The 16,391-nt window shown below is 34.8% G+C and overlaps 1 protein-coding gene across 1 annotated transcript in view; it reads right to left on the bottom strand.

The window, feature by feature from the left end:
• Window positions 1–16,391, bottom strand: part of LOC149801912 (unconventional myosin-IXb-like) — a 333,412-nt gene that overhangs the window by 78,179 nt on the left and 238,842 nt on the right. The window contains exons 35-37 of the mRNA XM_089956299.1: window positions 13,824–14,045; window positions 10,078–10,183; window positions 3,345–3,418 (exon numbers count right to left, since the gene is read on the bottom strand). Of these exons, the coding sequence (XP_089812425.1) occupies window positions 3,345–3,418; window positions 10,078–10,183; window positions 13,824–14,045 (402 nt within the window). The remainder of the gene's footprint in view (window positions 1–3,344; window positions 3,419–10,077; window positions 10,184–13,823; window positions 14,046–16,391) is intronic.

Below are 16,391 nucleotides of genomic sequence, written 5' to 3'. Positions count from 1 at the left end.
ATAGAGAGGTTGTTATACTTGCAAAGAAAATTAGCATGCAAAATGGTCATTCTTGGGATTTAACCTAATGGAGTCTATATATGGATATAACTATTGTGAATATTTGAACCTGAAGGAGTATGGTATGTATTTTCATAGTTTACATTTACTGTTTCATTTATTAATGTCTTATCTCTTTAACAAAAGCGTCAGCAACACGGGGGCAAAAAGGTATTAAAAAAAAAAACAGCAAAGAGCTGAACTTTCTCTCCCTCTCTCTCTCATATATTGGACCATATTTTATTTTGATCATGAGGTGCAAGAAGAAAAATGTGATAGAATACATATGCATCCTTCTCTCTGTATCTCCCCCCCCCCCCAAAAAAAACCCCAACAAACTGGAAAAGGCATTTTAGTATTAATGATGCAATTTCCCTATTGCTGGTAATCTGAAATAGTGTATGGTGATATTTCTAATATTTACGAAACCAGAAGTTATTATAATTTAATTCTACACAGCATCGCAAGTTTTATCCTCTCTGTAACAATACATTTTCAGGTCAGTATCATTATATGTAGCTAAAAGTACATAATACATTTAAAATATTATGTGTAAAACAAATTAGGTACTTTTAGTTACATTTAATGATCCTGACTGGAAAGGTTACTGAGTTAAAGATAGGATAACAATTGCTATGCTGTGTGGAACGAAGTGAGAAAGACAATCCGAGGTATTTAACTGGCCTTATCTTATATTCAACATCGACTTATATATGGATGCAGGATGGAAAATTTGCCAAATTTGATGATTTGACTTATACTCCACATCGACTTAGAGGCCAGCAAATAAGATACCTTGACATGAAAGGAACTATGTTTCATGATTCCATCTCAAAAGGCATAAGTACAAGAGCAGAAAAAGGTAAGAAACCAGCCAGTGACCCTGGAGATAAAACCCAGACTATGATATATGAAATGTCATCAAATATAAATGAGTGTGTACTATGGTTCATCCTTGAAATTCTAACAGCTTTTATGATATGAATCAGAAACAAAAGCATCCATGAAATATATATCTATCAACTTGACCCGTAATATCTAATCCAACCTATAATCTAGTGATATATATATAGAAGCATACCAAATATCATTCCTTTATCTTAAAAAGCTCATGTGAATGGAAATTCTTACTGAAAGGGAAGTGTGATGGAAAACTTAAAAATACTGCAATACATAACTTGCTGCTTATCAATGGCTAAAAAATATGCCACATTGATAACGTTTATTGCTTTTTTACTGCAGGCAATGTACTGTATATGAAAAACAAAAGCATCATAGAGCTACAATAAACATACAGTATTTCAACTAAAGCATTTATTACTCAGGGATTGAAAATTCCTTCTCAACTGTTGAAATATGCATACATTTACTGAATTTCATCACAGACAAAAATTTAATCAATGTTTCATTTACCATCTTTGATAGTGATTTGATTAATGTTCCACAAGCAAAGGCCTTTTATGGTAGGGGGACATTTCCTTTAAGAATAAATGGGACCTACAACTGCTTCTTCATTGTACATGGGCGTGATTTAATAATGGGGCAGCATACCATAACTTTGTTAAAGTCACAAACATGGTTTAAACTTACATACTTAACAAATATTTTTTAACTTCGATACATTGTACTCTAGATTATTATATCAGAAACTAGTAGCTATCATTGCCAAAAGTTAACATCAACATTTTTTGGAAGATTATAAAAATAAAAAAAATGTGCTGCAACATATAAATGACCAGTAGCTGGACAGGTTTTTGATTCTGGTGTAAACAAACAAAAATTCTTTTCAAGGTAATTTCAATCCCTTAAGTTGAATATCAACACAAATCTGACATGCTCATAACCTGAGGAAGTTTATTGAGCTGGAGAATAATGCTCCGAACGGAAGGGCCCCCTTGGGAGACAACAAACCAGGGAGAAGTTTTGCTCGACAGGGTAGAGAGAACAGAATATAACTGAAAGGTACAAGATAAAATTTGGTTTATTCGATGTATACTAAATTGTAAAAAGCCATCATAAAAAGTTTTATAAAAAGGACTATGTACAAGAATAGAGAAAGTTACACTTCTTCGCATAAATCCTGATTAGGCAAGAAACTTGAATTTTTGTATGGATAAAATTACTTTTAACAAAATGATCAAAATCTGAAAGAAGAATTTAAAAGCAAGTCTGAAATACAGTGGTCACCTTTGATAAGATCATTCCTATTTTAAACTTTTTTTGTCTCACAATAGGGGTGACCTCTTGTTAAGGGGTCAAATTGGAATAAATATACTGCCTTTGTTCAAGAAAAGGTAGCATCTGACCAGGGAATGGCCGTGTATTCACAAAAATCCAAACTTGAATCAAATTTCAAATTTAAATGCTTGTTAGAATATATTTACATGCTCAAGCTTCTACTTACAATGATAATGTTAAATATGCATAGATTGATTTAGGAAAGTTTCACAGCTTCTGTATTCATCAAAGAAGCAATATTTAAATTCCAGTGAACGCACTTGTTTCTTTTGTTGTGAATACTGGGCCTGGGCCAATATATACCAAAAAATTGGCACTGTTAGTGTCCACTTAAAACTAAAATTTGATGCTTTCCTAATCATTACTGTCCCAATTCATGAAACTGCAGTATTATTATTCTGAATAATTTGTAACATGTAAATTATTTCTGTAAATCAGGTTGTGCTTTCTGAAATATCAAAAAACCCAGCCTGACTTTTTGAGTTTTGTGAATATAGGGCTAGTCTCATGAGAACTAGAAGTCTCACTGTCCACTCAAATTGAGTTTTGTGAATATGAGACTGGCATCATAAGAATGGGAAGTCTAATTGTCACCAATGAAGTTGAGTTTTCTGAATAAAGGGCTGGTCTCATAAGAATGCAAATTCAAACTTTGACTCAAGTTGAGTTCTGTGAACATGGGACTGGCCTTTTAAGAATTGGAAGTCTAACTGTCACTCAAGTTTAGCTTTGTGAATATGGGACTGGCCTCATAAGAATGGGAAGTCTAACTGACCACTCAAGTTTAACTTTGTGAATATGGGACTGGCCTCATAAGAATGGGAAGTCTTAACTGTCCACTCATGTTTAGCTTTGTGAATATGGGACTGGCCACATAAGGAGACCACTGAGTTGATTATAAAAAGAGAAGAAATCAATTTTCATGAAGTACAACCATAGTCATTTTGATTCCTTTTGTATGTCTTATAAACGTAAGGTAGATGGCACATTAAACAGTACAAGTAAATAGGTTTAGTACTTTAGCTACAATAATTCAGAAAATACAAAATTCCATATGCCAAACATACCTGAGAATCCTGAGCACTTTTACAAGGGGTTGTAGACTTGTTCAAACACTTCTTATGACAAGTATATCTGCAGACTATAAGGAAGAGAAAAACACAAATATGAATTCAGCTGACTCAATATATACATAAAGAAAATGCAGATGACAGCTTGCTAGTATTGCTGTTACCGAACACACCCATTCTGAGGAATAAGCTATACTGAAAGAACTAATATGGGCCAGAAAATATAAAATTGAAGGACTAAAAGTCTTGCTGACACCATGCCAAAATCTATTAAGATTTCACTTGTATACTGTGAGTGTTAATCTCTTATTTCAGGTGTTGGTTTTAAAATAACTAAATGAGAACACAATCCAACTGGATGACAACAAATACCTAAATCTTTTAATTTGTCAATTTATAAACATATTTTGAAATAAACTACCATTACAGATCAAAACTAAAAAAGATATCACATATCTCATCTGAATTGTATTGTATTGCCAAATTGGCTTTATGCATATTTGATTAGAACTAAACTCAATTGTATTGTATTGCCAAATTGGCATTAAGCATATTTGATTATAACTAAACTGAATTGAAATGTATTGTACTTTCAGAGCTCCAAAGACTTAACATTTTACTTTAAAGTTTGTTTCCACTGCAGCAGCAATCTCATTCTTCCCACCTCCCAGAGTTCTGTTTGCTTTTGTCCTTTTTGAAAATCCTATTTGTTCCAACATAAAAATAACTACTTGTCTCTATATAGTCATTCTTATAATCATTATACAATCGTTCCACATGTAATTTACTCAAGCAATGACCACAATACTTCATCGAAAATTTAGAGACCATTGGGGTGAGGAGGTGGGTGTATAGCTGGGATAGACAAATCTTTTTCAAGTGTATCTTCTTATATTGCTGTTTTACACTTTTTCATCTGGTATTATTTACAAATTACTTATTTTAATTATCATTTTATTAATTTCTACAAACTATTCTAATAAAATGTATGGATTATATTTTCTAAAAAAAATTAATATTCTAGTTTGCCTTATTTTTCTGCAAGGGAAAGAACTTTGTGTAAGTACACCACTCCCTCGATAACTCGCGCCCGGATAACTCGCATTCCCACTTATAACGCGGTGTCCGTCTTGGCTCCCGATTTTTTCCAGAGAAAATGCTGAACATGAAAAAAATTACGATAAGAATTGATAAATTAAACCTTGATACATTGCTCGTTTTATCATCGAAAATGGTGATTAATGCCCATAAAAATATAATCCATATTTTGAAATTTGCAAGTTCTAAAGAAGAATTAATTTCAGAGATCTCGAAAACGCTTAATTACGCGTATTTGGACGCCAATTTTTGATCTGGGACGCAGAAAATCACTGAGGCGGGAATCCTCCGTACGCATGTAAGAGGTGCGCAGGAAAATTCAAAGATTTGTCGGTCCTGTTTCAGCCACCTGCTTTGTGGGAAAATGTGTTGATCAGTAACTGTGCTGATATTTACAATGACAGAATTCAGTGACTGAAAGACTCTTTGATGTACTGTTGCCATTTTATAAGAGTACATTAAAAAAAAAAGGACATGATGCAACAGCTAGGCGGCTTGTTCAAAGGCTTTGACTGGCGGCCAAGTGAGAAATGTACTGATATTTAGTGATTGAATTCAGAGGCAGAAAGACCCAGTTTTAAAATCCTAGCGAGACCTCTGTTTAAAGATATCATATATTATGTAAGTTTTTATGATAAATAGTTGTCATTATACTGTAAATAAACAGTCTGGAGAAATAGCGATCAATGAAAACTTCTGGTAAATGCTAACAGGTGGCAACAGAGAATGAAATAAACACCAATTAAACGTCTTCCTGTGTGAAAGTCACGTTCTAATCCTTTAATTCTGTTTCAGTGTAAACATTATAATCACAACATATTCTGTTCATTGAAAACATGAAAAGAGTCAATCGACCGTCACATCGAAACCCGTGAGTGCTTCTGTGAGAACCTAATTACATGTACATGTCGGCTTTGTTTTGATCAACAACTTGGGGAAGTGTTTGTTGCATTTAAAAAAAAATCGATTACAAGAGACCTCGGGTGCTGGATTAACGGTCTTGGAGCTGCCTTTGACGTAAAGCAAAACAGTAACAGAGACAATGACGATGATAGTGACTTCGAATGTTTCAGTGAAACTTATGTCATTAATGCCGAGGCTGTTTGGAGTAAGGAGTAACACGCACACAAAAAAATAACTGATTTTTTCAAAAAGTGAATTGATATTTGTCAAGCGTGGCACAAATGGCAAGTATTAACTTGTTCTAATTTACGTTGTTTTAAATATGTAGACCAATTAAATACGTCTGTACTGATTAACCCTAGTTTTTTTTTTTGTTTTCCATTTTACTTCTATCACATTCAAAAATATTTATCTATCTATCGTTCGATCGACACTGTTTCTCGAAAAGAGTCGATCTTTTGTATATAAAAAAACGTCTAATTTGGATCAAACAATAAAACTAGAATATATCCAATTCAACATAAAAATTAGTAACGTAGTACACAATGTGTGAAGTGGTACACATGTTAAGCGAATGGAAACCACGTGGAATAATGTTTTCGATGATCGCCTCAATATACTGTAATTTATCCTGAAATTAATGTTGTCCTATGAGAAAATAATAAAGTACACCGTTATGAAGAGATATTTATTAACATTTAATCTCAGAACGATTATAAAGTGAGTATTCAACAGTATAATCTGCCTACCCCCCTCCCCCACTTTATTTCTCCGTTATGTCGTCAATCACTTTATTGGTTTTGGGCTTATTTTATAGGTCCCTCGATAACTCGCGCCTCACTTATAGTGCGGTCAATGTTTCTGGACCCCGATGTGCGCGAGTTATCGAGGGAGTGGTGTATGTACCAATTCATGGTTCTCTTAATAAAATAAACTATTATATATGTCTTCTCTGTTTTCACTATAGGCGTATTTCTCATTTAATATGCATCAATTTAAGATGGTAACTGTGCTGATGAAGCATGTATTTTACCGCCCGCAAATATTACCTATACCCCCACACAATTGCTTTGGGGTACATTTTCTTCAGGTAACTGACCTGGTTGATTTAACACAGTTCAGTCTATAAAGCGGTCGGGTTCTATGGATTCCAACTACTGTGTTATAGCGGGGTCACACTGTACCAGTGGCTACATTTTTAGGTGGACTAGCATCACATGTATGCATTTGAAAGGTTTTCCTGCAAAACAACTGTCAAATTTGATAATTTTAGTGGTTTTCTTAGTAACAGTGGACACATTTGATAGAAAATAAGCATCATTTGTATAACTCTGTATGCCATTCATGCCTGGGTGTTCAATGCCATATTTAGTCAAAATTAGTTTGTTCATTTTAGAGAAGAAATTTAAAAATAGCAATTGTTGATGACCACATAAAACACAACACAAAACTGACACTGAGCCATACTATATGTTCACTTGACCTTCTTATTCTCAGGTAAGCAAAAACTTACTACACCGCTCCCTCGATAACTCGCGCACAATGGGGTCCAAAAACATCGACCACACTATAAGCGAGGGCGCAAGTTACCGAGGGACCTATAAAAAAAAACTAATAAAGAGATGGAGATCGACAGAGAGAGGCGAAGGGGGGGGGTTGCATTGTTAAATACTCGTTTTATAATCGCGCTGAAAATAACTGAATAAATATTTCTTTATAAAGGTGTTGTTCGTTTTTCTTTATAAATTACCTTTAATTTCTGGATAAACTATCTTGAAAAGATCGTAAAAACAAACATTATTCCACGAGGTATCAGTACTCTTAACATGTGCATCGCTAAACCATTGTGTATTACGTCACTGCTTTTTGTGTTGATTTGGATACATTCTAATTTTATTGTTTGTTCAAAATGAATCGAGTTTTCTTTTATCAAAAAAGATAACATTCATATCGAAAAACGACGTCAAAACTTGTGTTGCTCTAAAAAAAATGTTCTGCTATCACTAGATAGATAGATAGATAGAGTAAAATGTAAAAAAATAAATTCACAAAGATAAACCATTACCAACCATGAATTTAATGAGTCTAAACATCAGACATATAAAAAAAAAAAAAAAAAAAAAAAAGACAAATTAAATACAAATACGCGAGTGAGAATACAACAATATTTGCAGTTTTTGACACAGTTAACAAATATCAATTCACAGTTTGAAAAAATCTGTTAATTTTTTTTGTGTTGTCAGTTGATTTCTCTGCCGCCGAGCAAAATCTCTTTCTCAACTGAATTATCTTCACAGAGTCAACATTTTGGGTCTCCAGCCACCGGATGGCAACATTAAAAGATTCTATCGCTTCCTGTGCAGAGGGGGGAGGTGGAGTAACATCTGAATCGGCTTCACTCTCGACACTAGGGGTGCTCCAATTGGAATCGTCTTCCAATGCGACTCTGTTTGTTACAGAATGTACAATCTGTTCTTCTGTCATGTATTCAGCTGTGGGACAGTCACTGTCAGCACATAACCACCCCTCCACATCGTCGTGATTAACATCCATCTGAGCACCATGGGTCTGTATAAATTTCTCCCAAACAGCCTCTGCCTGAACGACATCCGTTTCGCTGAAACCTTCAAAGTCGCTCTCGTCATCACTGTCTTGGTCAGTGTCTTGCTTTATATCAAAGGCAGCTCCAAGCCCCTTCATCCAGCACCCCTCTATTATCTTAGGTGTGATCAATCTCCATGCTTGACCACCCACGAAAACAGTCTCCTTCAAACTCACACTCTTGAGAAAGGTTGTAGCACCTTCTCCACTGTCCAGCATGGACTGTATTAACAGCCGACGGTAATTTTGTTTAAAAGTACTTATAATTCCCTGGTCTAGTGGCTGGATTAATGATGTTGTGTTTTTAGGGAGATATTCCACCTGGATCTTTCCGTCGCTTGTTTGTAGTGAATCAGCAGGGGGGGGTGCTGGGCAATTGTCTAATAGCAGTAGAGCTTTCTCCTCTAAGCCCCTGGATCGCAGGTGGTTTCTGACGTCGGGGACAAACATCTTAGAAAACCACTCCGTAAATATTGTTGCAGTCATCCATGCATTTCCACTATTTCTATATACAAATGGAAGGCTGTCCATATTCATGTGATGAAAACAACAGGGAGACTTGTCTTTGCCAACACATAATGGTTTCATTTTATGTGTGCCAGTTTTGTTAACACAAAACAAAAGTGTTACTCTCTCTTTGTTCAGCTTGAAACCCTCCTTTTTGTGTATATCATCTCTGGTAGCTAGAGTTTTGTCTGGCATCATCCGATAGCCCAGCCTCATCACAATTATAAACTTGGCTGTCTGTATATCCATCACAGGTCAGTATCTCTCGGAGTTGGTTGGGATAACTAGATGCGGCCGCCTGATTTGCTGAGCGTATCTCTCCCGACAAAGAATTTTGTTTTATTCCATGTCGGCGCTGGAATCTCCAAAGCCATCCATGGCTTGCCATGAAATCTGTATCAGTATCCATAGTTTTGGCCATTTTCTCTGCCTGGGCCTTGAGAATTGTTCCCGAAATCGGAACACCTTGTTCACGTTGCTGTGTGAACCAGGTGTACACAGCATCATCTAATTCTGTGTCGTTTGCAGTGCGTGCCCGTTTCCGTTTAAATCCATCATCAGAATCAACTTCATGCAAATAATCCCAAAATTTCTGCTCATCCTTGAGCCAACCTCTGAGTGTCAACTCGGCAAGTTTAAGTTCACTACAAACTTTTGATCTTGATTCACCATTACGTACCCTCTCTATGACAGTAAGCTTTTCATTCACCGGGTACGCCTTTTGCTTGATTCCCTTGCTCTCCATGATCACATTTACAAATGATTAGGATAAATTACTGATTATATACTTTAATGACAATAAGTACATACTATTTGAAACCATGTTCGATTGGTCCAATTAAATTGATTGATGTTGAGACACGATATTGATCACAAGAGTTTATGCATGTAGGATTTGCATTCCTTTGAACTTTTGTATTGTAAGTCTTTTATCTGATTTGATACAAAAGACCGACTTAACGTGATAAAACAAAGCAGGTCTATTTTAGTTGATTTTTACAAGGCAAAAAACACTTCTCCAAGTCATCGATCAAAACGCAGCCAGCACTTAATTAGGTTCTCACAGATGTGCTCGCGGGCATCGATGTGACGGTCAATTGACTCTTTTCATGTTTGAATAGAAGAGAACATGCAACGATTATACTGCTTACATTGCAACACAATGAAAAGATTAAAACACTAATTTTCCCTGACAAGACATATTTAATTAGTGTTCATTTCATTCAGTGTTGCCACCTGTTAGCATTTACTATAATTCATTGATGGCTGTTTCGCCATATACATATACATTATTATTATTTACAGTGAACTGAGAAAATATTTTTTTCCGATAAAATCTAACAAGATATGTGATTCCTTATTAAAACCTGAAAATTTCACGATGTTGATTCTAACTTTTTGGGCACTAACCGCCATTTTCGACGATAAAACGGGCGACATATCAGGGTTTCATTCACCAGTTCTGATCACGATTTTCTTCATTTTAAAAAAATATATTTTTTTTTTAAAAAAACGGGATCCATGCCGGACACCGCGTTATAAGCGGGTTCGCGAGTTATCAGGGCGCGAGTTATCAAGGGAGCGGTGTAACACCATTTATTATGAACGTCTCTTTTCTTACCTTGACACACGTGACCTTTCTCCAAGATCCAAATAGTTTTTGAACATAATTCACAAAATGTAGGAATGCCAAACTGCACTTGAGAGAACTTGTGACCAGAAAATTCCTGGAAAAGAGAATTCTTTTAATACATATTTTCTAACAGACATTTCAAACTACAGAATAAGCATGCTGTATTTGAAGAAAAAAGCCAGTTGGGACTTCTTCAAGACAAATGAAAATCAAGGAGAATCTGAATCTTCAGTTTTGGGAACAAGATACAGTTTATATTCAGGAAGGTGCACTTTAAAACGAAGATCTTGAATCTATCTACTTGCATACAATATGCCAGCAGACCACAGGGCAATATTTATTACATGTTTGACTTCAAGAGAACAGTACAGAGCCATATCTTTATGTGAATTATATGACATCAGACCGAGATCTATGTTATTTGTAGTCAGGTATGTGTTATGCCCAGGTAAATACAGAAGCCCAGCCCTTGGTCATATTGGTACTCATACATCTTTATTCAGTCTTAGCAGAAAAAGAACTGCTAATTGCATTCTAGATTAGTTAATAAAAATATAAAATATAATAATTTTACGTTAGTAAGCATTTAGATTTTCAGAAAATATTGTGTATTTATTATTTATGGGGAATCAATTTTGGTGAATTTCACAGCTATTATAATCCACAAATTTAAAAACCGTGTAACAATGATCCATCTTAAAGAAAATAATAGGAACCATTCCTTTCTCCAATCCACAACTTTAGGTACCAATAAAAATATCATTTGATGCAAAACCATGAAAACTGACACCTACAAAAATAACTGAACAGACAGTATAGATCAATGTGTGATATCATATACTTACAAATATGCAATATATTATGGTGACACAAACCTGATTTTTTCAATCAAAAGTTGTTTTAATTAAATGGTTCTAGTACTTTTAATTTGCTCAAAAACGTAAAATTTAAATGCATTTCAATGTAAACAAGTACATAAACAAAAGTGAAGGTGACTGTGCAATATATGCTCACCATATCAAGTTAATTTTCAGGAACCCTTTTTCTTCTTACAGCAATTGTGATCTTAACCTTTGACCTCAATGCAAGCTATCCAAAAAACCTCAACATGGTTTGTGGCATAAGATGCACATTGTTCTGTTGTTGTGGAAACCGTTTTTCTTTTTCATATCCCTCTTACCATGACCTTTGATCTTTTAACTGGAGTTTACTTATGATAAATGCAAGCCATCAAAATGTTCAGTATGGCACGTGGTACAGAATTTAAGTAGTTTTGTGAAAATAATTTTCAATTTCTATTACTTGACCTTTGATGATTTTGGTCCCTAAAAGAAACGGACTATCTGTATCTTGAAGCAAGTCATCCACAATGTTTGGTCAAAGTAGGTGAGAATGAAATCATGATATCATGCCAAAATCTTTTTTCTTTTAAGAGTATAAATGGCCTTGACTTTTGACCTTTTGACAGTAAATCAATACATGTCTTTTTTTTAATCTCAAATGCAAGCCATTTACGATTTTTGACCAAAATATGTTATACAAATCAAGTTACTGTGTGTGAAGTTTCCTTTTGTCAGTCTCTGTGACTTTGACATCTGACATTTAGTTCCCAAAATCAATGTGTCTTCCTTGCCCTGTAAGCAACCTATTTACAAAGCTTGGTAATGGTAGATGATAGAGAATTCGAGTTACCATGCAGAAATGAAATAGGAAACAAACAGCAGTAACGAAGGACAATACCATAGCATAATATTATCTGTCTCATGTGGGCATAAAAATAACTTCAGCAGCCACGAGCTTAATAGGCCATCCCTAGCTTCTGCACTGAAATTTTAGCTCATGAAACGGTTGACTCTCATGTGGGTACAAAATGAAAAAAATAGTATGTCACTTTTGGGCAGGTGGTCTCTGATCAAGATGTAACCTCACTTGAGAAGGGATTCTTCAATGACAGGAACAATGTACTCTCCCAGTAACTCACACATAATGGTGCCCAAAAACACAGACCACAGTATAAATGAGGGCATAATGAAGGCATGAGTTACTGAGGGAACTTAAAAAATAAAACTGGGGATGCTCTCCCAGCTGGGCACCGACAATTAGAATACTGGGGGAGAGGAGAGACTTTAAATTTAATTTATGATAGCATTGTGAATAACTGCCAATAAAATGCTTTCATGTAATGAAGCTGTTGACTGTCAGTATCAATTACCTTTTTTTTTTCAAGATAAGCAACATCTAAAACATTGCTAAAAACATTAATGCCAGGGGCTTCAATGTATAATGTGTACCTGCAAAAACATTGTGTATTACATTGCAGCTTCTGCATGTGAATCTGGATATACTCAAATATTACAGCAGATTCATAACAAGATTTCCTTTTCTCAAAAACACTGGACATTAAACTCATAAAACAACAGCAGTCAGCACTTAACTTGAATCTTTAAAAATTAAATGCTGATACCACAAGTGTACTGACACTAAAAGTGAAAATTCTGCTCATCATTGAGCAAACCTCTGTGTGCCAATTCAGAAATTTTAAGTTAACTAGAAACTTTGGTACTCACTTCTCCAGAATGAATGGTATCTGTGAAAAAATTACTTCTTCCACTTGCTTCCGTTGCTATTACTAATCATATATGCAAATTAGTTGGATTATTTTAGGTACATTAATTATATTAATTACATAATCAATATAATTATAACAACACAACAATACTAATAGTAGTTTGAATAGTTAATTGAAATGAGTTGATCTGATATACTAATATGACTGCAGGCTATTGTGCCGTAGAATCTGCATGTCATGTTATTTTAAACACCCCACCATTTATCTGATTTGACGCAAAAGACATAATTAGCGTGATAAAACAAAGCGGGTCTACTTTTAATTAATTCTAACATGACAACATACACTTTTGATAAACAAAGATTTTAAAAAAGCAAATAGATTAACACTTTCATGTTGGAATACATGATGACATGATGATTTATGATGATTACACTAAAACTAAATTAAAAGTTCAAACTAAAACACAAAATTTCACTGGTCCAATTAAATTGGTATTTATTGCTTAAAGCTGCAAGAAAGCATTACCAACATCTTCATGGATCAAAATTTCAACGAATAACATTATTAAGAATTTTTATTTGTAAAATGTTTAAAAAAATAATATTTCTTTTTCAAAGAATTTTAAGTGGTTGAGTGGTATAAAGCGCTCTCTGTTATGGATCACTGCCATCTCACCTCTGTCGGCGTGGGTTAGTGTCCAGGATTCGGCCAATGTGGGTATGTGAGAAAGCTTGCCAGTAGCTTCTCGTGGGTTGGTGGTTCTTCTTGGGGTTTTCCTGGGTTCTTCCTCCACCATTAATACTGGCTGCCACGCATAGCCTATCGTGTGCTGAAAAATGGCGTTAAACCCAACAACAACAACAACAAAAATAAAAGAATTTTACGATTCTGGCACAAATTTCAAGTTACTAACTGCCATTTTTGATAATAAAATGAGCAATATAACAAAATTTCATTTACCACTTTTGATTGTGATTTCTTTACTTTAAACAAATAGGCACCAAATGTGTTGGCATTTTCTAGAAAAAAATGGGATCCATGCCTGACCCTGCATTATAAACCGGCTTGCAAGTTATCAGGGCATGAGTTGATGAGGCAGATGTGTATAACCATGAACAATTTATGTGAAAAATGAGGGGACTCATAGTTCAGAGGAACTTACTATTATATCTTTGCTTTTCTTCTCCCTCTTATTTGGTCTATAAGGCTTCTTTTCTAGCTTCTTTTCCTTTTTCAATTTCATGAATTCATCCAAGAATCCTCGGAATGCATTAATACCAAGAGTCTCAGGAAATAAAGCATTTGTCTTTTCTTCCTGAATCTGAGCGTGTAATGTTGTCTCATAATTTACCATTAGATCCCTATATTTGATATTGCACCCTTCCTGAAATACAATGAAGAGGAAAATAAAGAAAATTCATTAAAGCCTATATAAGTGAAATTGGAGATTTATTCATATTAGCAATTAAGTTGATCAATTTAATCATTTAATAAATGTTAACTTAAAATTATTTAATAGTCGTTTAAAAGGGAAAATCATTGTTCACCAGTTAAACACTCGAACAGCTTGCAGACCATCAAAACAATGTAATTAACCTGCAAAGTCAGACCACCAATTTTGCATACAAAATATTTTCTAAATTTCTAATAAGTTTAAGCTGTACACAAAGTCTCAAGACACTAAGCAATAATTTCTTAAAGCTTATGAGAATTACAAAATTCAAGTTGGAGCACGATATAAGGAATATTTTACATGTACTCAGAACTAATAAATGAAGTAGACAACCATCCAGGCAAGAAAACATTTTAAATACCCAAAATTATCAGGTGGATTAGCTGAAGTTGTCTCTAGGAAAGCAGTAACATCGGCCAGTTGGCTCCACAACTCATGAGCAAGCAGTTTCATAAACAATGCAAACTGCAACCTTGTTAAAGGTAATGATATAGAAACGAACACCTTTCATCTCAAGTCTGTTGGTTTGAATTAATCAACCACATTGGAAACTGTAAATTTGGCCATCATCAACATTACATCAAACTAACATGTGATTGCAAGCTTCCTTAAAATTTACCACCAGACAAATGTACAAAGGGAGACAAGTAGTCATTTATATCAATTCCAATTCTCATTAAAGCTGATCAACTTGTGGTTTACATTTCTTTCTGATGAAGTGGTCAATATCTAAAACGTGTTTTATCCAATGGCATATTTTCCCTTTGCTAACATATTCATATCTATAATAGGAGACAATTAATGGCATTCCTGACTTAATTTCTTTAATTCCTGAACCAGTCTATGTGTCCTGACCCTAATATATTATTTGGGCAATCATCACAATATCTGGAGTTTTAAATCTTTGATAAATTCAAACATTTTAAAAGGAATCCGACGGATTATCCATCAGACCAACAGAGGTAAGACAATATGAATAGAGGTATATTATTTGGTGATATATTCTGTTCTCGAAAGACAATCGTTACATAATGAAACAGGGGTCTGCAACGTATTTTACATAGCATGCCACTTTTTTCTGGATTAATTACAAAATGAATGAGAGCGTGCCACTGGTAAGTGAGTAACTCTGTTAAATTTGAGATTTCTGGCTGCGCTACATGTGCCACACAAAACCTCTTGACATGCCACCTTGCTGCATGCCTGCCACAGGTTGCCAACCCCAGTGATAAAACAATATCAATATTAGAACTGGATCACATTGGTGGACACAGTTTCTAGCAAAATTTATAACTAATGTCATCATATATACGCAACAAAGAGACCGTCATAGTTTTACAAAACAAAAACAAAACCAAATACCAGATATGTATTGAGAATTCTTCATCAGTAAAAGAACACTGAAACATAATCTTGCAATCAAGGATATAATGCAATCCAGTTAACTTACCTTGACATTGTACTTGCTGGGCACTTTGATTCATAATCATCACAATAAAAAATTCATTTTCTGGACAATAACTGGGAAAATTGATAATCTGCATTAGTACACAAATTATCCAGACAGAGAGAGAGTATTTACTTCTCGTGCCTGGGAATTTGGGTCAACCACAGCATGTGGAATTCTTGCCATTGAAAGACCACCAATTTAACAAAGAAACAAACACTGAATTGTCATACACGTTTTTAAGATAATTGCCTGGTAGAGCCAAAAGCCCAATTATAGTCTGACTATACTTCCCCATTTGTTTGTACCCCCTATCGATTTCAATAATGGAAACCTTTAATGTGATAAAAAGTGCAAGGAACTTAGTCAATTCATTCACTGATTTATAATTTCTGACCGGACTGTGAGTAGAGTGGCCCTAACCCACCATCATGCTTAATGTAAGTTTTCAATAAAATAGGCAGACATGCTTGAGGTCCATTTCCAGTTCCTGGACAAGTCCATTTTCAGCAAAGAGGTGTGTGCATGACTACAGATGGATTACATGTCATCTGCTTCCGATAATTACAATGTTGAAACAAGCAAAGGAAAAGAATGACAACAATGAATTTGCTTTTCATGTGGATTTAACATGCAGTTTAACTTCTATGTTCATGTGTGCAAAGGGATATAATTCCAAACTCACAAGGTTATGGTAATTTACAGAATTATCTGGCAGTTACAGAATAGGATGAACTACATCATTATGTTGTCTGATGGAAATAAACTAGCCCATAGTGTACACAATATGGTGCCACGTTGGTATGGAAAGTCCGTTAAGCATGAACGGT

This window comes from Sinohyriopsis cumingii, chromosome 4 (genome assembly GCF_028554795.1).
Source record: "Sinohyriopsis cumingii isolate HCF-2022 chromosome 4, ASM2855479v2, whole genome shotgun sequence".
NCBI classification, from domain to species: Eukaryota; Metazoa; Mollusca; class Bivalvia; order Unionida; family Unionidae; genus Sinohyriopsis; species Sinohyriopsis cumingii.
This window is presented reverse-complemented; position numbering and strand designations above follow the sequence as displayed.